General features: G+C 27.1%; 4 protein-coding genes across 5 annotated transcripts; 3 read left to right on the top strand and 1 right to left on the bottom strand.

The window, feature by feature from the left end:
- Positions 1–5,966: 5,966 nt before the first annotated feature.
- Positions 5,967–8,542, top strand: LOC124936564. Of its 2 annotated transcripts, none has more exons than XM_047477073.1 (3): positions 5,967–6,176; positions 7,596–7,702; positions 8,275–8,542. In XM_047477073.1, exons 1-3 carry the CDS (start codon positions 6,056–6,058, stop codon positions 8,371–8,373), a joined length of 327 nt encoding a protein of 108 aa, XP_047333029.1. In that variant the 5' UTR covers positions 5,967–6,055; the 3' UTR covers positions 8,374–8,542. The 2 variants fall into 2 exon arrangements, with proteins under 2 accessions (XP_047333029.1, XP_047333028.1); XM_047477072.1 differs by having other exon boundaries at positions 7,590–7,702.
- A 1,483-nt stretch (positions 8,543–10,025) lies between these two features.
- On the bottom strand, positions 10,026–10,430 carry LOC124934475 (glutaredoxin-C9-like). Its single transcript, XM_047475013.1, has one exon. The coding sequence runs from the start codon at positions 10,428–10,430 to the stop codon at positions 10,026–10,028; it is 405 nt and encodes a 134-aa protein (XP_047330969.1).
- A 6,461-nt stretch (positions 10,431–16,891) lies between these two features.
- On the top strand, positions 16,892–19,087 carry LOC124934226 (ATP synthase mitochondrial F1 complex assembly factor 2). Its single transcript, XM_047474724.1, has 5 exons — positions 16,892–17,038; positions 17,234–17,684; positions 17,812–17,980; positions 18,263–18,540; positions 18,638–19,087. Exons 2-5 carry the CDS (start codon positions 17,247–17,249, stop codon positions 18,740–18,742), a joined length of 990 nt encoding a protein of 329 aa, XP_047330680.1. The 5' UTR covers positions 16,892–17,038; positions 17,234–17,246; the 3' UTR covers positions 18,743–19,087.
- Positions 19,088–20,526: 1,439 nt separating this feature from the next.
- Positions 20,527–20,874, top strand: LOC124934474. Its single transcript, XM_047475012.1, has one exon. The coding sequence runs from the start codon at positions 20,527–20,529 to the stop codon at positions 20,872–20,874; it is 348 nt and encodes a 115-aa protein (XP_047330968.1).
- Positions 20,875–22,500: the final 1,626 nt, after the last annotated feature.

The following is a 22,500-nucleotide window of genomic DNA, read 5'->3' as shown; positions in this document are numbered from 1 at the left end:
GAGTTGACTTTGACTAAGACTCACTTTGAGTGAGACTCTTTATGTAAAGATGATATAGAGTTTTGAGTCTTTTTTTTAAAAAAAAAAATGGGTCCCCAAATATGTTCTATATGTTAGACTTTTATCAATAACTAATTCATAACAATCAAGTTATGAATTGTCCATTGATTATTATTATTTAGATTTGTCTAATTATTCATACACACCTTGTCATTACTTGTAGATTAATGAAATCATTTTAAAAGAATGATCTCATAAGGAGATCAAAGAGTTAGATTTATAAAAGAAGAGATTATATAATTTATTTTGCACCAAGTTAAAATATGTTAATGTAATTAACAAGTCATCAAACAAAGTTATAATTGATTTAGAGACGATATCAAATGTTTTCACTAAATATACATGAATTATGATTACAAAATAATACTGGAATTGAGAAAGAGGATTACATGATTAAAATGATTTCAAAAGTAAGAATTTTTACAAGCCGAAATTTGAAACGATCTTTGAACCTCTTTGAAACAATAGCTAGCCTTGTTATTGGGAGATGAAGTTGAAATTGAGGTTGAAGAGGGCGATGGGGATCCAAGTCTCTTCGATGACATGGTTAAAGCATCGTACGTGTTCATTTCTCTTTCGTCTTCGATGATAGTGTCTAACATCTTTGGGGCTCTATATCTCATCACAGCCACAACTTGCGGTGGCGCAACTTCAATTGCAAATCTTGCCAACCGGGAGCTCGTCATTCTGTTTTTTTTAAGTGTAGAAGATGGTTACAATTTAAAGGTATATATATAAATAAATATAAGATGATAATTGAAAAGAATAAATGAATATTTGGCTTAAATTGAATTGATGGTCCTTTTCAAATTTTACCCTTTTACAAATTTGTTTCATTTTCATTAATGTTTGTTTTTTCTCTATTAGTTTCGTAATTGGACCAAATACATATTTGTGTATATGTTGCATCTACATTCCACGTGTCTTTGCAGAAATTTGAACGGTCTTGATTATTCTACTAATAAAGGTTACATTTTTTAGAAATGGGTTTAGAATAGGACATTTTGATTGGCTAGTTGGTATCCAAAGCTTCCATTTGCACTTTTGGGTGGGGTTCTAAAGTACAACACTCAATAAAAATACACCCTTAAATTATTTGTTAATTTTGATATAAACCCTTGAATTATCATTTCTGTATTTAACCTCATTCAATTTTGAAAAGTTGTTTTTTTTTCTATCGATCGTTCTGAAGTTGACCCGGTCCACTGTTATTTATTTTTTTTAAATAGTTCATTTATATTAAAAATGATAAAGTCATGTAAAAATAAAATAAAAATACAAATCACAAAATATGAGGAAAAAATAATACAAACACGTTACCTAAGAGGTTATCGAGCTTGTAGATCTTCAAGTAGAACAAATAAATCTTCAACCAACTCCACCAGCTTTCAGGAACGAATAATAAAAAATGTCATAATAATAGTATTATAAATGATACGCATCATATAACTACGATCATTAAAGGTTCGTCAATTTTTTTCTAATCGGAATGATTACTCAAATATTTATTATTTTCATATTAGTTAACTAACAAAAATTCAAACATCACATAGTAAATCATAGTTATACTCCACAAAAGACATGAACACTATTGACTGTGCAAACATAAGTAGGTCACCTCATACTCCACAAAACACATGAACAAGTCACTATTGACGGTTGCAAACATAAGTAGGTCGCCATTTACACCTCTTTATTACATATATTACAACGACCTACCATAATGCAAATTTTTTTCCCATAAAGTCACACAATTGACCCAATCCACTATTTAGTGATGAAAGTTCAAGTTTTTAGACTAGGCGAAGTCATACAATTGACCAAATGGGACGGATCGTGCGTTTAACATCTCCGCCCCATTCTATTTCAGTGATTTTTTTATTACAATTCTCGCTCTGTTCGATTTCAAAAAATTCCCACAGAACACCTTTATACCATATTATCTAAAAATAAAATAATTTTTAAATAAATTATATAGAAATATATTTTAATATTATACATATTATAATATATTGAAAATTTATATTAATATAAAGAAATAAACTTTAAAATTCTTATAAAATATGAAGATATTCGATTATGTTTATTATTGTTCGGGATAAGAAATCAGGTAGAGTCGGTGCAGAGACACAAATATCATCCTCATTCTCGTTTGATTTAAAAAAAAAAACGTCCCTAAAGAAACAGCTAAAGAGACCGTCCAATCAAAAACTGCGGGACAGTCATCCCTAATCAAATCTTAATAAACTTATTTGCTAAGTGTTTAGTTTTAACTAAAATGAAATAGTATTAAAAAGTCTGACTATATTAGTGAAAGATCTTATTAACCTCATTCATGAAAATTCTTCAAGCCATCAAATAATGATTGAGTACCAAAACAAATTGTGGCAAAGAGTTTATATCAAAACTGAGAACAGCTAGGGGCTTATTTGTATGTTTCTAGTTCTAAAGATAAATTGGGTCCCATATGGATAAAGATAACCATTTTTTTTATCAAATTGTTTCACTGGCTTAAAATGAGTAGCTGAAAATTATCCAAATTGAAATAAAAGGCAAGAGAGTCCTTCATATTAGTTAAAGGTGTAAATATGATTCAAAACTTTAAAAATATAAAACACAATAATTTCTTTATAATAATATGCTTTTTTTAATGTTAAACAAATATATAATAATTATTGTTATAATTATCTTCTTAATTATTATAAATATATCAAACAACAACCAAGATTTGCTTTATTTATTACCAAGTTTTAGTCTATTAGCTAGCATCTTTAGATAAAGTTTACGGGCAATTTTATAATTATTTATCTATTCTTCTACATTTGGTAAAAGTACCAAACGTATAAGACTGTATATATAGTATTATTGTATATAGTAAATTATAATACTTATTTAGTTAGTTAGAATTTATATATACAGTGACATTTAAGTATAAGTTATACCTTGAAGTAGGTATAATATAGTACTTATTCATACCAGTTACAAGAAGTTATTAAAATTTTAATTTATTTTTAATATTTTTTAATCCTATTTTTTTAATATTAACAATAATTTGTTTTATTAATTTTTTTTTATTAAAGTTTAATTATTAAGCTTTAATTATTTTTAATTTTATTTTATATTATTTTATTTTAAATAAATTTATTTTATAAATTTTAATATTTAAAATTTTAAATAATTTTTAATTTTATTTATTTTTACAAAAAAAAAAGTTAACATTTATTATTATTAATTATAATTATTATCTCTTAATTGTTAATTCAATCATTTAAAAAATATATATATATTATCATTTATATTTTAAATAAAATTATGAAATAATACTAAATATTTATTTTTATATATTATTATTAATTTAAAATAATAACGTAATTATATTATTATGTATTTATTTGATATAATATTAGTAATATTTAAAGTAATTATAATAAATTTTAAATAATATTAAAATATAAAAAAAAGTTAGTTAAAAATAATATTAAAAACATAATTAACAAAGATAAGAAAAATTATTTTATTCTTATACTTAAATTTTATACTGTTTACCAAACAAAAAATTATAAACCTATATAATTTATATAATGTCTTATACTTCCAACTAAATAATAATAGTCTATATAAATTATACTCTTTTATACCTCCTTATAGTTTATACCTAATATATTGTACCTTGAACTAAACAAGCCTAAGGTCTTGATCAAGACAGCCTTAGCTCTAAGGTTTGGATTGATCAGGGGAAAAATAATTATTTTTTTATGTATTTATTTTTTGTTAGATTGATTAAATATAAGAGTTTCTTATTATAAGAAACTCATAATTAGTTGGTTAAAAGTTATATTAATATATGTTACGGTGGAGTTTAAATTTGATCTATGCACCATTTAAATATTTTCATTCAATAACTCATTTTTTTCATAATTTTAGTATCAACTAGAATATTTAAACACATTTATTAGTTTTACATACACTCAGTTTTGAGATCATTATTTTTTTAAAATATTTTTCTTTTTTTTCAAATTACAATTTTTAAGTGACATTCACATAAATCATTAATATCTAAAGATTGAATTAAGAGTTAACATGTTTTTTAAAATAGAAAATAAGTTTAGTTAAATGTTTTTACTTATCTAATTAATTTATTTAAACAACTATTACAAGTTTATCTATTATTATTAACTCAGGCTTATTTATAGTAAATAAGCAATTATGGTTTTAATATATATATTAAAACTTATATATATTTCTCTCTCCTTTTATATCTCTATTTAACTTTCTTTCATTTTTACAAAATTAAAAAAGTTTAAATATATATATATATATGTATATATATATATATTTAATATAAGTTATTATTTTTAGTTATTTATTTATTATATTGGTTGGTATAATATAAACATTAAGTTATTAATTTTTAATAATATATACATTTAAATAATTTTTTTGATTGTTAATATATTTAAAGTATAAATACAATTGTCTATTTAATTTTAAATTTATTAGTTGTTTATTTATTATTTTAGTTATAATTGGTACTTGTACTTGTTTTTGTTTATTTTGATTTGATTTTGGTATTTGTTTATTTTAATTTGATTTTAAATGATTTTTAATAATAATAATTAGAAGGGTTAAGTCTGTCTTGCCTTCATTCCTTCGCCGAAGTAATCCAACTATACTAATTCATTTCTTATAGATTCGATCTAGGCCGAAGTAATCCAACTATTAAATGTAATTTTTGTAAATTATAAATTAAGAAATATTACTTTTCAAAATCTAATAAAATAAAATTAACTTTAATAATTAATATATCAGTTTTCAAAATCTTATTTGTATTGTAATAAGCTCATACCTAAATAATTTAATTTAATATTATAAATTTTAAATTTTGTTAATAGATTGATAATATTTTATTACTAATAATATATATATATATTATTTATATATTTTAATAAATAAAAATTAAATATAATAATATATATAATATAAGAAAAAAATATACTTAAAAATAAAATAATAAAGAAAAAGTTGTTAAAAATAATTATATATATATATATATATAAATATTAATATAATATAATATATTATAATATAAGAGAGGAAATAAACTAAAAAAATAATTATATATATATATATATTTATATAATATAATATATTATATAATATAAGAGAGGAAATAAACTAAAAAATAAAATTGTTTAAAATTTATTTATATATATATATATTTATATAATATGATAAAAGATAAGAGAAAAAGGAGATTAAAAAATAAATTTAAAATATTATAATATATGTTAACACAATATAATATATTAAATATAAGATAAGAAATAAATTAAAAAAATAATTATTTATATATATATATTAATATAATATATTATAATATAAGAGAGGAAATAAACTAAAAAAAATAAAATTGTTTAAAATTTATTTATATATATATATATATATATATATATATATATATATATATATATATATATATATATATATATATATATATATAATAGAAGATAAGAGAAAAAGGAGATTAAAAAATAAAATAAAATAAAGAAAGAAAGCTATTAAAAAAATAATTTATAAATATATATATAAATATTAACATAATAAAATAAAATATTTATTTATATTTTGTTTAAGTAATTTTAAAATTATTGGTTTGAGTTATTACTTGTTTATTTTAATTTGATTTTAAAATTATTTTTAATAATAATATTTTAAATAAAATAAAATAAAATAAAATAAAATATATATTTATCTATATTTTGTTTGAAAGTTCAACCATTAGTTTGTTACCTAAGTAATTTTAAATTTATTAGTTGGAGTTGTTAGTTATTTATTTTAATTTGATTTTAAAATTATTTTTAATAAAACTATTTTAAATAAATATATATATAGTTAATTAATTAATTAAACAAAATCAAAGATGAACCAGAATACGCTACTGAACTGTTTGAAGAGAAGAGGGTTAAGTCATGGTTAAGGGAGAAATCTGATAACCATGGCTGACTTCGATGAACAACGTCTTTCGCCGCCGTCAACTCACGACCTTGCTCCTCCGGTGGATTCACGTTCCGACGAACCTTCTGCATCCGCTCTTCCCAGATTCGATCCTAGCCGAAGTAATCCCTTCTCCTTTTAGTATACTGCTTCTTGAATTTGCTCGTGCCCTAATTGTTTACGAATTGATTAATCGATTTAGTTTATGGGTTTTTTTTGTTTGAACTCTTTCATACTGGAATTGATGTCAATGGGTGTGGATGATTTTGAATGACTAATTTGCAATTTAATGACCTAGTCATAGGGTGAGAGTTCATAGAGTAGTGAGAAGATTTGTCTGTCTATTACAAAAATTGATATTTACATCAGTTGAAATGATCTTAATGTTCAAATACCCACAATTTTGTTTAGAACATTTGTCTCATCCTTATCACATAACACAACTCCACCATTTTATTGTCTTGATGTTGTGTTCCGTCTCATTAGGTGAATCTCAGGTAGACATGGTTTTGGTTATGACTCCTAGAAAGTGATAGAGGGGAGTCTCAACTAGACACGGTTGTGGTTCGTGATTGTAGAAATTGATAGATGGGAGTTTGGGTAGTCCTAGCCAGACACAGGTATTGTTCACACTCATAGCAATTGATAAAAAGAGAGTTAGGACAGTCTCGGCTAGACATGGTTATGGTTCAGACTCGTAGCAAGTGATAGAGAGGAGTTAGGTTAGTCTTGGCTAGACATGGTTGTGGTTTGAATTCGTAGCAAGTGATAGAGAGAAGTTAGGGGAGAAGAGACCAGAAAGAAAAAAGGTGAAAAATAAGCATAGGGCTCATCATTAGAGATAGAATAGAATTATAATCATGTTTCATGCCTTACTGATTCACCCCTAATGCTTGTATAGTCATGATACTACTTTCTCTTGGATTTCCCCTTAACCATATTACATGTTTATACAATATTTCCTTCGAAGCAGATTTTTTCGGTTAGGTAGTTAGGTCATCTGTACAAGACTGATGGCTAGGGTCATGACCCGTGACATGGATAGAAGGAACATAAAACACTAAATCTCCAAATGCGCTGTTGCATGTCAAGTTTTGGGGATATGTATAATGAAAGAAAGCTTTCTATTCAGTTTTCTTATCACAAAAGAAAAAAGCCTTTATATTAAGCTTGAATAAAAAATCGTATTTTGTTTGAAAAGATAAAAAGAAGAAGATCAGAGCAGGAATTAATCAATAAAAACTAAGACAAGGTTGTGATATATGATTATCTATATCTGGTAAAACTAAGACAAAGCCTGTCTAGTTTTCGTTTTGTTCCTTTTGACTATTGTGTTGCTTTTATTTCTGTAATTTGGACTGATTAGGTTATGGGTGCTGGGGGTTTTCTAAGACAGATAGGATCAAATGTTTTGGGTTTCATTCCGATTTGTTTATGCTTGTTGTCGTCGTGCTTAAACAGCAATACACCATGTAATTCTGATATATATGGTTAAAACATATTTGGAGGCGGTTATTAATAATTTTATGTAAAAGTGATAGGTATTATCAGAAGGAAGGCCTTGATAAAAGATTTAGCAGGTGTGTACCATGCAGAATGTCTTACAATCTGTCAAGAACTTCTGGAACTCCAGAGAGAATGTGAAGAGGTGAGAAAAACACTTTTTTAGATTGTTGTTGTACTTTTGACTTTGTCGTTGATTTGGCTTAAACGACTCTTACATTGAATTTTGGTGACCTTAAAAAGAAGCACTTTTTTAAGATTTAGATCTTTTGACATCTCTTTGGTTTTTTTAATCACATTCTGCTCAATTATATGTTAACAATTCGATTATTAGCAGTATTGTTTTAGTTTTTTGATTAGGAACCAAGAACTGTAGTTGTAGTTAGGCAACTTGGCACTCTGTCTTTATGGATGGACCTATCTATGCTCTCATCTTTGAGATACAAACTTTTAAACCAGTTGGTTCATAATTGGACCCTTTTAGAAATATTTATTTTGTTGGACGTTGATTCAAATGAGATCATGTTGGAAACATAACCGATTGATCACACAGATCTAGAAATTTATCAGCCTTTTCTCGAATGAATTATCCTATTTAGAAGCTTGGGGAATTTTATATACGAATCGGATTATAAATGTGTTTTTCTTTTGAAGACGATCTTCTACCCAAAAAACGTGAACTACACTAAATGTTATCATTCTTTTACATTCTTGCAGTCGTATGGCGAGTTGAAAGTAGCTCCTCCAGAGGAGGAAAACGGTATAAGGAGGAAAGGGGGGATGATGAGCAAACGCGGTTTAAAAAGAACTCGTTAGTAATTGCTATATAGTATAGGATTTGTGTGGATAGCTAGAGAGGAAAAAATAGTTAGCAATTTCATTATTGTAAGTAACTATGCTTCATTGCTTCTTCTTTTTTTGCCACCAAAATGTTGGATTGTTGTTGCTAGAGCTTAGTAATTACTTCTATTTCATGCTTTAACCCCAATTCTTCTTCAAAACTTTACATCCATATGTCATCTCAATTTTTAAACTTCTTTAATTTACAAAACTGTATAAACCCTTTTAAGATGTTCTTAGTAGAATCAAATTTGATATAGTTTTTTATTATTTTATCAGAATGTGTTTTTGAGAGAATAAAACCAGTCAAAAAAGGGTAGGGGTCAAAACAAGGACTGGTCAAGAAGGTGATGGCAGGAGGCAAGCCATAATATCATGGCCTTCTTGAATGAATAATAATAGCATGTAAATAATAGAGGTCTAGTTTGATTCTCTTCAACTCTAAATCATAGTAGCCATAAAGAAAGTTATAACGTATTATAATCAAAATTAAAGTCGGTTTAAGCAATTTGAAAGCTTAAACGCTATATTATCGGTCAATTATAGCGAAATTTGTGTCTAACCAAAGAATGTTGAAGTTATAATTCTTAATTAGGTTTGACATAGTTATAACCAACAATCTCGAACATAGTTACCTGATTTTATTATAATGTATAAACATTTACATTAGTAAAACTAACAATCCAATATATATTTATATATAAATTTTAAATTATAGTTCCATTACATTTGATTCTCTGGCTACCCTAAATTACTTTAATAATACTAGTTATTTATATATATATATATATATATATTTACTAATGCTAGCATTTTTTAGATAATAAATAGTTGCATCCTTTCAAATAAAATAAAATAAATTATAAGACAGATTATTTTAATTTAGTTATTTAAAATAATATAAATATTTTAAAAAGTTCTCTAATTTGATAGGGCTGTTATTTAACCCATCATATTTGAACATAAATTTTTGCATCCTTCTTATTCTAAATTATAATTTAAATAATATTACATATATATATTTTTAAAAGTTTTAAAATATAATAATATAAATATATTATAATTATAAGAAAATCAAAAAGATACCAAATAGTCCGTTATATTTGCCAACGAGAAAATCATTGGTCAAAGGTACCGTATGTCACGTCTGATTTTACCAACAAATATATATATATTTTTTTAAATTAATATATTTTTTTAAATTCATCTATAACTAACCATTATTTCACAGTTTTTCATTAGTTAAATTACTAAAAATACCCTTTATTTAATTTTTGTAGTCATTAAAAATGCCTAAATTCTTAACTTATGTCCAGTTTGATTCCAAAATATATGTATTGTTCTAGTCCTATTAATATTAAACACATTCAATATAAAACATTCAAATAAACTTATTTAAAAAATAAGCTGAAGAATATTTGACTAACAATAGTGCTAAAATATATTAATATAATTTGATTATATATTTAATAATAGATTGAGAGAATCTAAAATAATTAAATAATATCATCTCTCTCACTAACTCTATATAATCTCTAATACATGTTATTATCTAACATTGTATAATTAGTAACATAACTAATTCTCCGGTCGTCGGTCACCGGTCTCCGGTCGTCGGCGGTTAAAATTCAAAGCCATAAAGCTCCGGCATCCTTAAGCAACGGTACCAAAGTTCCATTTATATGACAACTCATAACGGCTTCAATTCCGCCGAGAAACTTCCCGCCGACGAATACCGCCGGCACCGGCTGCTGACCTTCGCTGGCGAAATGACGGAGGAGGGCGTGCATTTCCCGGCCGGTTGAGCCGTGACGGTCTAGTTCGACCACGGTCGGTCCGACACCTAGACCGAACAAGAGCTGTTTGACAACGTGGCACATACAACAACCACTGATGACGAAGATGACGACGGCGTTGCCGGAGGCTAGGTGTCGGAGTGTTTCGAAGGCTGTCGGATTGGATGTGTTTGATTCTTGATGATGATTGTGGTCGTTGATGATGAATTGGTTTGGTAGGGTTTGAATGTTCATCATGATGTTGATTGGGTGGAGGAAAGAGGAGAATGAAGAAGTGTTTGTGGGTTGATTTAGATAGAGAATGAGAATTTGTTGATTGTTATGAGAATGTTGTGGAGATTTGTTAGGGTTGAAGGGTTGTTTATATAGAGAGTTTGGAACATTTTTCAAAAAATCATTAATTTTCATGGGTTGTTTTCAAAGTCATGTTTTGGTTTTATAATAAAATATGGGTTTTTTTATTTTAATTAATAAATTAAGGGTTTTGATAGTTAAAATGGTATAAAATATTTATAAAAAAAATTATTAACATCAATTTTATATATAAAATTGAATGAAGGTAGTGAAATTATATATATATATATATATATAAAAGAATTAACAAAAAAAACGTCAAATTTATTTAAAATCTTCTATCCAAGATCGTTAAAATTTTGTCATCGCGATCTCCCCAACTTCTAATTTTCGTCATCACAGCAACATCCCCATCCCGACAAAAGACCTCTTTTGTTTCATACCTCATTTCTCTCCCGCGTAGATCAATCACTTACAAATCACACTAAGACAATCGTATGCACGATTATTGGTTGTGTTTACTCTTCTCTAGATATATTTTTACTATTTGTATTTAGACCTAGTTCGCATGACGAAACTTGAAAAAACTTTCTATACAAAATTAGAACTTTATTCATTACGAATGTAATGTTAATACATTTTAAAACAAATTAGAAGGTTAGTACCTATATATTCTTACTATTTTGAACTACCCTAATAATATGTTATTTCACCCTAATTAAACAAGTCAATTATTTGGATGATTAACAAACTTAAGGTTATTTGAAAATAATGGGTTGATCATTCACATAACCCCACATCGATCAAACAAGGCAAGAAAGTAAATTCGGATTTAAATTTACTTACATATATAGTCTAAAATAATTGTTCTCCCTTGTAGGGCCATGAATTACTTTTGGAGGGAAAAAAGGTGAGGTAAAGCCATGGACGACTTTATTTGTTCTAATATACAAGTAAAAGTATTATCTTTTAACATTTATAATATTATTATTATTCAAAAAGAAGAAGAAAGAAATGAATTCAAACAAGACCCAGATAGATAGATAGATAGATAGATAGATAGATGGATGGATGAAAAAAGACAAAATAAAACGACAATATTGGGGCAAGCAAAAAGGAAAACGTTTCCCTAGGTATTTCGTTCCCCTATATAAGAAGCATATTGAATTAATTAACGGCATGAAAAAGGAAAGTCATAATTATTATTCATGTCTTGTTGTTTTTTTATAGGGAGAAAAGAGAATCATATATATAATTATATGCATGCAGCAAGCAGATGAATAATATATATATAGGTGGTGGCTGATGGTCGGGGACCGGCAAATCTTGTCGGCGGAGAGGATGATGATGCCTTTCATCACTTCAAACAAACAAAACCTATGGCCGTAAAAACTGACATGCTTTAATACTTACTCTAAATGGTAATAAAGTAAACTATCTTAATTAATTAATTAATTATTATACCTCAATTCTCATTTTGACCCATTTCAAATTTTAGGTTTAGTCTTGATCGATGTCCTATTTGAAAACACTAAAAAATGTTATTAATTTTGTTTTTTAAAAAAATTCCAACCCAGATCAGATTAGGGATCTAGTAACTTCCAAACAAGGTTAATATGATGAGGTGAAGTGGGGATAGACTAACATGTATTGTTTTTTTATTTTTTATATTATATTTATTATTTAACCTAATTAGTTTAGTTTGTTTAATATTATAATAGTTTGTACGAGCTCTTAACTTTACTCTTAAGTGAATTTTTTTTTAATTTTTGTATATGGGTCCTAGGCAGAGCTAATTTGTCTTATTCTAGGGTCAACCTTAAATATGATTGGGCCTAAGTTATAAATTAATTCAGATATTTTAAATTATAGTTTATTCTAATGAGAAGTTAAGATTCATTTCTATTTAGACTCCATTTCAGTTTAAGTATGTGTAAATGAGAATAAAAGATATAACTAAACTATAATATAATATTTTTTTAACTCTACAGTATTATAAATTTTAAAAAATAAAAAATAATTATTTAAATGAAAACTTAAAAACTGTTTAGGGTATTCTAATTATCATGGTCCATAAAAATCGTGATTGAGCGACAAAATGAGGTGAATATTTTAGTTCTCCATTCTCTCTGAGGTCTTGTGTTTAAACTTTTCAGACGACAAGTTTTGCTCGTCTAACTAAGTTTGTTGAGTAGATTTGCGGGTTATGTGTTTAACTTGCGGATCGCACTCTGAAGGAGAAACGAAACTTATCGTTCTAAAAAAAATATTAATCTTGATCGATATAATTTAATGCGTTTTTTATTTAGAATTAATTAAAATGGTAATATTTATTAGAGAATAACTTTTCATGAATTAAGATTTAAGACATTACATTGTAGTTGTTTTATTATTAATTTTAAATAATTAAGTTTATTACAAAGTTCATTTATTATTTGGACTACTTTAAAATAATAATGGTGAAATAATAATTGTATTTATTAAAAAGCATGATGGTATCTTTATTGGCAAATAATTTGGTAAATGGAGAGAGAAAGAACCAGACAGACAAGTAGATGATAGGGAGAGAGCACATCGCCCTGAGAAGTACTTTTAAGGCGTGAGCTTATTTATCGTACGTACTTACTTAGTGAGAGAGAGAGAGACCGTCCGACAGCCAACGGCTACCACGCCGACGGCTCATGGTCGGTTCAGTTGTGTTCAGTCTAGAGTTTTTCATTTTTTACCTTTTTCAGTTTTACGGCTTTTTCTTGAAGAGATTATTATTTTAATTTTTATATGGAAGGAAGGAAAGAAAAAGAATTTAGTTATATATAGTTGGTACATATTTTGTCTTTGTTTTAAAATAAGATTAATCTAATGAGAACTGACTTTATATATCCAAACATGACTGATTTCAATAATATTCTTGACTTGATTTATTAATTATTTAAATGATCAATATGGGTATAATAAACTTTAAAAATATCTTATTTGATAATGATTTTTTTTTTTTTTAAGGTTTGAAGTTGAGAATTACTGGGTATAATATTTAGTTAGAAAGGGCATTAATGACATTTTGTAAAAGTTTGAGTTATGATTTGTTTTAAAAAAAAACAATATAAAAATTAAAAGTATAAATGATTAGAGAGTCACTAAAATAATTTATTATTTAAATAATCTTACAAAAATAATTCCTTAACAAACTCGGGTATATCAGGTGATGAGAGACTTAAATAAAACAATTCCTTGTCCGGAATCAAACTCTGGCCTCTAGGCGTAGCCTAACCAATTACACAACAAAGGGGATTTGTTTTGATTTTTTTTTTATTAAACACTCATTTATCATATTATATTTATTTTATTTTATAAAATTTTAATTTAAATAGAAAGGATAAACTATTCAACTAACTAAAAACAAAATATCTTATTTTTCTTATCAAAGAAATTCCTTTAAAAAAAACTAAATAAACACCTCCACAAACAAATTATCAACATCAACGATCTAAAAAAAACAACGCTAATTAATGACCTAATAATGCATCTAACTTACACAAAATAAATATTCGTCTAATATCTTTGAATAAACGGTACATTTTTAAGTATTCCTCTTCAATTAAATTATTAATTATAATATCAATTTTTATTTTTTTATTATATACAAGTTAATTATCACTTTAACTTTCCAAGGAGTTATAATTGTGGAAAGTTATTTTAAATAACTTAATATGAAACAAAACATTATGTAAATGGTTGGAAACACTTGTAAGTAATGTAACTTTTTTTTCTTCCAAAGTATATATATTTCACTATGTATCCTCTAAGGCTTCAAACATGCGCCTAAAAAAAAGAGGTTAAAAACCTAAACATATATGTTTAAAAAAAGGTTAAAAACCTACCCATATTTGTTATATATCATGTTTTGTTTTGCTCAACATATACTATAGAAGTTGAAAATATGCATATTTAAATGCCACTTAAATTCTATTTGGTTAGTTAAATTATTTAAATATTTAACAACTTTAAATATTTACTGTTTTAAATTTATGATAATAAGATTTTACAAATTTATAAATAATTTCAATTTTATGATTAAATAAGGTTTTATATTAAAAATATTAAATTTATATTTATAAATTTATAAAGATATACAATTTATTCAAATAAATTAATATTATTAATTTTGTAAATATAATTTTTTTAGTGTCATATTATTATTATTTAATTAAATAAATATATATATATATTTTTTAAATCGTTAATTTATAAATTGTTTTTGTTTTTTTAAATAATTTAGGGTTTAGGGTTTAGGGTTTAGGGTTTAGGGTTTAGGGTTTTTTCAAATATTTAGGTCTGTCATATCAGGCACATCAATCCAAACTTTCCAACAACTATCCAAGTACTCGAGCATCACTCAATAAATTTTAGAAATACTTCACAAAAGACTCAAAGTCTCCAAATACTAGTCATTCATCGATAATACAAAAATAAGTGAGTTCCCGATTCAATATATTCGTGACACATACGACTAGACATAATACAACATTTTTTATGCAAATATCATCCGTTAAAACTCCACCATTAATAGCACTCTTTCCAAAGAATAAAATTTTGGATGGAATTTTTGACTGCCAAATTTTTTCAACAAAATTATATGGAATCATCTTAGCGAACACTTGAAGCAATTGTCACGCAAAATGTCTTGTTCAGACGATGAAACTTCTTTGCGTCCTACCAAAAGTAAAAAGCTCTATTATGGAACGAAATATACATAATGTTTAGTTTCCTTCTATATCTAATTCGACTAACTCAACCACTAGATCGATGATCAAACATGTCATTAACTGTGTGATTTCTACATATAAAAATAGAAGCAAGCTCATAATACATCGTAGCTAGACTTTTGACACTACACTAAATGTCGTTTAAAATCTAATCGAATAATCATCCCCACAATAAATCTAAAAGTTCACGAAAATTTTCTATATAGAATAAATTCCCCTCTAAATGCTACGTACACTTTCCGAGATAATTAGACATTTTGGTGAACCAACAAAACAAATCATTATCATATATACATTTGATTATCGATTTTCAAAGACTATTAGGCTCCATTGCAAATCTACTACATCATTTTGATAGAATAACTTTATTAAAAGAAATAAGATATCGAATTTCTAGACCTCCTTGATTTTTAAAACATTTAAGCTTATCTCAACAAACTAGATGACAAAACGATGAGTTAGAAAATCTTATAGAAATTTACACATTATTTACACTCTTACGGAGAATGAATAACGACATCATATATGTGGACATAGATGATAACACACTCTTAATGAGGACCCACTCTCGAGATTGTTTTACTTTTTCTATTTAGACAATTACATTCCATTTTAGTGATAATCGGGTCCTAAAAGACCTTGAATTGTATTTTAGCACCAAATGACATACTAAATTATATTGACGGAAAATCACAAATTTTGAACCGCAACACATTTGCCAACCTCATCCTTCTTCTATTTGAAATAGAATTTGAAAAAAATAGGTTCGACTTATTAAGAGTATCTCAAAGACCGGAAAATGCACCAAATAACCATAAAATATTCCGAATGTGTTTAAAATTCACATAGGTAGCTTGAACCATGCAAAGCATGTCATCAGCGAAAATTAAATGTGATATGACAAAATAATATCTTCTTGACCCACAACTCATTCCACAGATGAGTCCCTAGTTTTTTGCGAAAATCATCATTTTTTAGAGAACTTCCAATGACGAACAAAAAAAGAGAGAGTGAATCACCATGTCTGATCCCTCTAGAGCTCTCGAAAAATTCCTGAGAATTTTAATTAAAAATGACAAAAAACTTAATTTGCGAGAAATAAAATCTAATTCAACCAATCCATTTCACAATATTCTCATTTTGTCCCTTATCTATAAATACTTAATTATTATATATATATAAATAATAATAATAATATATAACTTATATTTTTTATTTCATATAAACTATAGTTATAACTTGTTAATGATTTTAAATAAATTATTTATTTTGATTGATCTCTCTCAAATACTGTAATTTTTCCCCACAATCATAGCCCAATTTAAATAAGATATATTAAGGAATTTTTCTATGATAAATTATTCTGATATGTTAAATAGGTCGATTTGGACCCAATAGAAATTACTTTTTAAAATTGGATATAAGTGTGGGTTTGGAGTTTGAACCGAAAAATATCAATAAATTTCCTCAATTTTTTTATTATTAAAATGTTTATAAGGATTATTTATAAATAAATTAACTACTTACTAGACAAATACTCTTGGACTTGGTCTTGTGTTTGGGTTTGGGCCTTGCCCACTTTGAAGAGGTCTGTTTAGTATCATTTTTTTTTGGCTATCCTGAATTGCTGGATTTTTTACTCAACTTGCTCAAAAAAAAAAAAAAAAAAAAAGTATTACTGGATTTTGCAGCGAATACCCTCCGCCTTGATTCCAATCTGAGTGCGGGGAGAGAGGGTTTTGACGAGACATGATTCAATAAATCTCACACCGAGGAGGGAACGCTACGGTATGATTTTGATCCTTGTCGAAAATGATGATTCTGATGTAATTTGTAAAGTTCCTGTTGATTTTCATGGTATATTTCATTAATCATCTTATTCAATTTCTCGATATGAGACCCCTTTTGGTCTGTAGCTGAATCTCGATTAATTGAGTAGAAAAATAGTCACTTTTGCAAGTGATTTCCCTTTTTCTCGTGCAGGTTGTGTTTTGAAATGGCTTCTTCAATGATTAGAAGTAGTTTAAAGTCTATTAATGAATTTATACCTAAAGCTCTATCCTTGAGAAGCCGCCACCTATGTGCTGTTGCTAATGCTACTGAACAAATTGAACTGGAGGATGCTACTTTCTCTTTGTTTTTGGACAATGAAGGGAAAGATGTATCTAAGGAGAAGTCCAAGAGTGACAATATCTTCATCAAAGGACCAAAATCTACGTCTGCGTCGTCATCTGTCTCGATGCCTACATCTTCCATGACAGGATCGATTGTGGGAAAGAGATTTTACAAGCAGGTAACAACCAGAGAAACTGATGATGGCAATGGTTGGTCTGTTATGCTTGATTATAGAACATTGAAGACGCCCTCCAAGAGGCCCCTTAAGTGTCCCACTCTTGCACTTGCTAAGGCTATTGCTGCTGAATGGGAGTACCAGGTGCTCTTATTTTGTCTGTTTTTTTTTATGATGAATGAGATTATATGGATTAAATACTTACTTGGATGAGGGTTTTAGATTATGCTTGGAAATGATACTATCTTTGATATGATTCTTGTGGATGTAGGAAGATGGAATTAAACCGTTTACAATGCCTTTCATGAAATTAGCCTGCACGGCATTGGAAAGAGTCCCCCTCACTCGGCCCAAGATCATTGAAAATTTGATGAAGAAGTTTCATCAAGATTTGGTCTTTTGTCGTGCACCCAGAGATGCTTTGACACTTGACCTCCATGGTATGTTAAACTCTTGTCACGACTGATTTTATTATGTATTTGTTTGATTGTATTGCCTTTTGAATTATACACTTCCTGATCTTTCATGCATGCATATTGTTTCATCAAATGTTTTCTTGCTTTCTAACAAAACTATAGCATTCTATGATCTATCTATAAATTGTTCTAACTACCCACCACCCCTTGTATGCTTTCCTCCTGATTTTGAAGTTAGGTCGATTTGGATTTAATTCAAACAACCCTTATCACATAATCAATCAAATCATCAATTGTTGTTTGCAGATCGTCAAGCTGAAAGAATTGATCCTTTACTTAAATGGGTGGAATCAGAGTTTGGCTTTAAGCCAGTTGTGTACTCGAGCTTTTATGGTGGGAAACAAGAGGTTGGGTTCTCTAAAGCGATAGAAGAGCTACTTAAGAAGACAGATGACTGTGAATTGGCTGCAATAGATGCTATTGCTGCATCGGCACAATCCTTAATCATATCTATTGGAATCTTTTGTGGAAGATTGCAGATTGAGGACGCTATCGAATTGATTAGACTTGAAGAAGATATGCAGGAACTTCATTTTCTCTTCATTTTCCATACATTTTTTTTTCATTAAAAATTTTCAAAGCACTGTGATGTTGAACAACACTCAATCTCTTGTCTTGCAGGTGAAAGGATGGGGTCTTGTTGAAGGTGGTCATGATATTGATATTGCTGATCTTCGTGTTCAAATCTCATCTGCTACTGTGTTTCTAGGCCTCTCGAGGACATGAATCCTCCATTTTTCTGGTCATGATATTGCTGATCTTCAAGTTCAAATCTCATCAGCTGATGTGTTTCTAGGCCTTTCGAGGACATGAATCCTCCATTTTTGTGGTCATGATATTGATATTGCTGATCTTCAAGTTCAAATCTCACATGCTGCTGTGTTTCTAGGCCTTTCGAGGACATGAACCCTCCATTTTTCCTCCATTTTTGTGGAGGGTTAACAACCTTTTCCTTTTGTATAACAATTTTATTGTGTATGCTCATTTACATTATCATGTAAGGTGATCAATAAAAATTTGAAATATGTAGTATATTATCAAATTTCAAATAAATAAATAATTTAAATTTTATTAATGATCTGTATATATAATTAAAAAAAATGAAAATTGATATTTAAGGCTGAATTTGATTCAAATTTTTAATTTTGTTATAAAATGTTTGAATGATTAATATTATAGTTAGTTTTAGACTTTTTTTTTTTTTTTTTTTTCAAAATAATAAAACGTCTTTATTTTTATTCTAAAGGATTATTTTTTGTTTTTTAATTAATATTTCATGTTTATAAATAAAATGATATTTATTGACAGTTCAAATGTATATATTTGAAATTAGTTTATTGAATTTGATATAAATGACTTAAAAAAATTGAGTTAATATTTAAGAAAATTTGAAAAAAAAAAAAAACTTATTTTTTATAAAATTTTGAAGCAACATAATTATATGATATTTTAAGAAAATTTGAAAAGAAAAAAATTAATACTTATTTTTTATAAAATTTTGAAGCAACATAACTGTATACGATATCAAGTTGAACGTATTTGTATTTTATAGTGAGTATTTTTTGATAGATAGTAGTTCTAAATTGCATAATGTAGTTTGCATAGCTTCACAAAATATGTAATGTGAGAAAAAAATAAAAATAGAGTGAATTGTTATTTCTTTTGTATAAATATAATAAATTAATTAAAAATAATAATATTGTGATAAGTAGGAAGAACGTTAAAAAATACTTACAACAACTATAATTGTGATAATTCGATCTTAAATATCAATTTTGCCAATAAAAATTATGAATATAGTTTAAAGATAAAGATAAAAGATAAAAAAATAAAATAAAATAAAATAAAATAAAAGATATTGAAAAGAATATATAAATTTAAGTATATATTTAAATTAATTAATTTAAAACTAAACATTTTGCTTTTTATTATTGTGTCCAATAACTTAACTATAAGCACTAAAATCATTAGGGTTCTGTTTTCATTTTTGCTATAATTTTGAGCTAACTTTGGGCTTATATTTGGGTTTGGGCCTTCCCTCTCTGGAGAGGTCCGTCGTATATTATTTTTATTTTTATTTTTTTTGCTTTCCCGAATCTGATATTTTGCTCAATTTCCAAAAAAAAAAAAAAAAGTATTGCTGGATATTGCATCGACCTCCCCGCCTTGATTCCAATCTGAGACGGTAGAAAAAGACCGCCGGCGTTCTCTGCGGCGATCAAGAGAAAGTGGTTCTTGAAGAAACTGTTTTTACGATATATGGTTTGGTAAATCTCACACCCAAAGGACAAAACCGCGACATTTAGGTATACAAATTTGTTCCTAATCTGATTATGATGTAATTTGTAGATTTCCCATTGATTTTCATAGTCTATTTCATTAATCTCTATTTGGGTATAGCTGAATCTCGATTAATTGAGTAGAACAAATGAACAATAGACACTTTTGCATGTGATTTCCCCTTTTTCATGTGCAGACTGTGTTTTGAATTTGTTTGTCTGTTGATTCCAATGGCTGCTGAAAAGGAACCAATGAATCTTGAACAAAAGGAGGGTAATTCAATTGAATCAAACCAAAAAAACAGTTCAAATCATGTAAATCAGGTCAAGAAGTTGCTGCAGAGGAGGATGTTAGTGGGTATAAGTGATGGTCGTTTTTTCTTGGGGAATTTCTATTGTATTGATAAGCAAGGTAACATTATCCTTCAAGATGCAGTTGAGTATCGAAACACGAGAAGGTTATCTACTTCTCCTATGGAACAAAGGGGTCTTGGTCTTATACTAATTCCCGCTTCTAGCAGGAAAACTTGTCATGTTGATTGCTCCATTGAAGAACAATTATCACTTATGTCGGTTTAAGAGAAGTGGAATACTTACTAAGAATGTGTGTCCTTTGTTGCTTGTAGTAAAACATTCCCGGGAATTGATTGATTTTAATGATATATGATTTATGAAGTGGAAACTATTGGTTATCTACTTCTCGGATGGAACAAAGGGGTCTTAGTCTTATACTAATTCCTGCTTCTAGAAGGAAAACTTGTCATGTTGATTGCTCCATTGAAGAACAATTATCACTTCTGTCGGTTTAAGAGAAGTGAAATACTTACTAAGAATGTGTGTCCTTTGTTGCTTGTAGTAAAACATTCCCTGGAATTGATTGATTTGATTTTAATGATATATGATTTATGAAGTGGAAACTATTGGTTAGTTTTTATTGTGGTTTTTCTGAAGTTGAATATTGATTGTTGAAAGTCTTGTTTTTGCTGTTGTTGGATTGAATATGAGAATGTTTGAAAAGAACATCCTCAATTCAATTTAGATACATGACTTGTGCACATAGATTTAGGGTTTGGTTTTAGTGTTTGTGACTTGATGTAACCTGGCCTAGGGTTACTTGAACCATTACTAACTCTAATATTAAACACCATAATTCTATTAATATGAGCCATATTTAATGTTTACAATTAGTTCATTAACTTCTGTTTGTTTCTGCATTTTTCCCTTTTTTCGACCTTCATATGTGTAATCTTTGAAGAAATCTTTTTGGACATTTACTGAATGGATCTTGATTCTTGAATGGATTAGAAGTGATGATCCTTCTTATACATTGTCCTTCAACATACCAATAACTTAAAATACAAATATTTACTTAATAATCAAATGTCTAAATCTAACTGAAAATATCTTTATTTAGTCAGAGAGATTATACTAATTAACCTCTTCTTAATAAAAATTGATAATTCTTAATGTTGTTTTTTAAGAATTAATTTTGTTTATTAATATAAATTATTTTAATTTATTGCATTTTTAATGATTTTTTTTATAACTAATACCTAATAAAAAAAATAGAACAATTTTATCATTTTTTAGTGTTTTTTCAATATTGGTTACGATAAAGATAAAGTATAACAAGTAGAACAAATCAGCTATTGGAAGAATCTCTAAATGATAAAATAAATAATTTATAATATATAATTAATAATATTATATACTAAAAAATAAAAAAAATTATGCCCTTAAAAAGTGGAAGCATGATCGTTTCTTAATTACATCTTTCTCATATTATATCATAAGGATTTATTTATTAATAACTATAATATTTTGAAATAAAATAAACTCCACATAACTTTCCTAAAAGTTTGTAACTAAATTAATTATACCATTTCCTCAATATTTCCTAATCACTCGGTCAATATAGAATTCTTATTTTCTCTTTATTTAACGAGTCATAGCAAAATATATTTTTATGTGATTGAGGAATTATCTTCTTTTATTTTTTATTTTTTTATTCTAAAAATTTCAGGAAATTCAGTTAAACATTATTATTATTATTATATATATCATGAAGTTTTGTATTAATCATTTGTTGTATCAAACCTTTTGAGTTTCAATTGAAGAACATAATGAAAACAGGTATGTATTAATTTCATTACATTCTAGTAATTCTACTATTATTATTGTATGAATCACCCACAATCTTCTTCA

The sequence above is a fragment of the Impatiens glandulifera genome, chromosome 4 (assembly GCF_907164915.1).
Source record: "Impatiens glandulifera chromosome 4, dImpGla2.1, whole genome shotgun sequence".
NCBI lineage: Eukaryota > Viridiplantae > Streptophyta > Magnoliopsida > Ericales > Balsaminaceae > Impatiens > Impatiens glandulifera.
This window is presented reverse-complemented; position numbering and strand designations above follow the sequence as displayed.

What these genes read in the sequence shown, in the direction of transcription:
- LOC124934475 (XM_047475013.1), bottom strand. Translation starts at nt 10,430, where the DNA reads ATGATGAACATTCAAACCCTACCAAACCAATTCATCATCAACGACCAC.
- LOC124934226 (XM_047474724.1), top strand. Translation starts at nt 17,247, where the DNA reads ATGGCTTCTTCAATGATTAGAAGTAGTTTAAAGTCTATTAATGAATTT. An exon ending in CTGCTGAATGGGAGTACCAG is followed by an intron (nt 17,685 to 17,811) that starts GTGCTCTTATTT and finishes TTGTGGATGTAG; the next exon opens with GAAGATGGAATTAAACCGTT. An exon ending in GACTTGAAGAAGATATGCAG is followed by an intron (nt 18,541 to 18,637) that starts GAACTTCATTTT and finishes CTTGTCTTGCAG; the next exon opens with GTGAAAGGATGGGGTCTTGT.
- LOC124936564 (XM_047477072.1), top strand. Translation starts at nt 6,056, where the DNA reads ATGGCTGACTTCGATGAACAACGTCTTTCGCCGCCGTCAACTCACGAC. An exon ending in CAGATTCGATCCTAGCCGAA is followed by an intron (nt 6,177 to 7,589) that starts GTAATCCCTTCT and finishes TTTATGTAAAAG; the next exon opens with TGATAGGTATTATCAGAAGG. An exon ending in TCCAGAGAGAATGTGAAGAG is followed by an intron (nt 7,703 to 8,274) that starts GTGAGAAAAACA and finishes ACATTCTTGCAG; the next exon opens with TCGTATGGCGAGTTGAAAGT.
- LOC124934474 (XM_047475012.1), top strand. Translation starts at nt 20,527, where the DNA reads ATGGCTGCTGAAAAGGAACCAATGAATCTTGAACAAAAGGAGGGTAAT.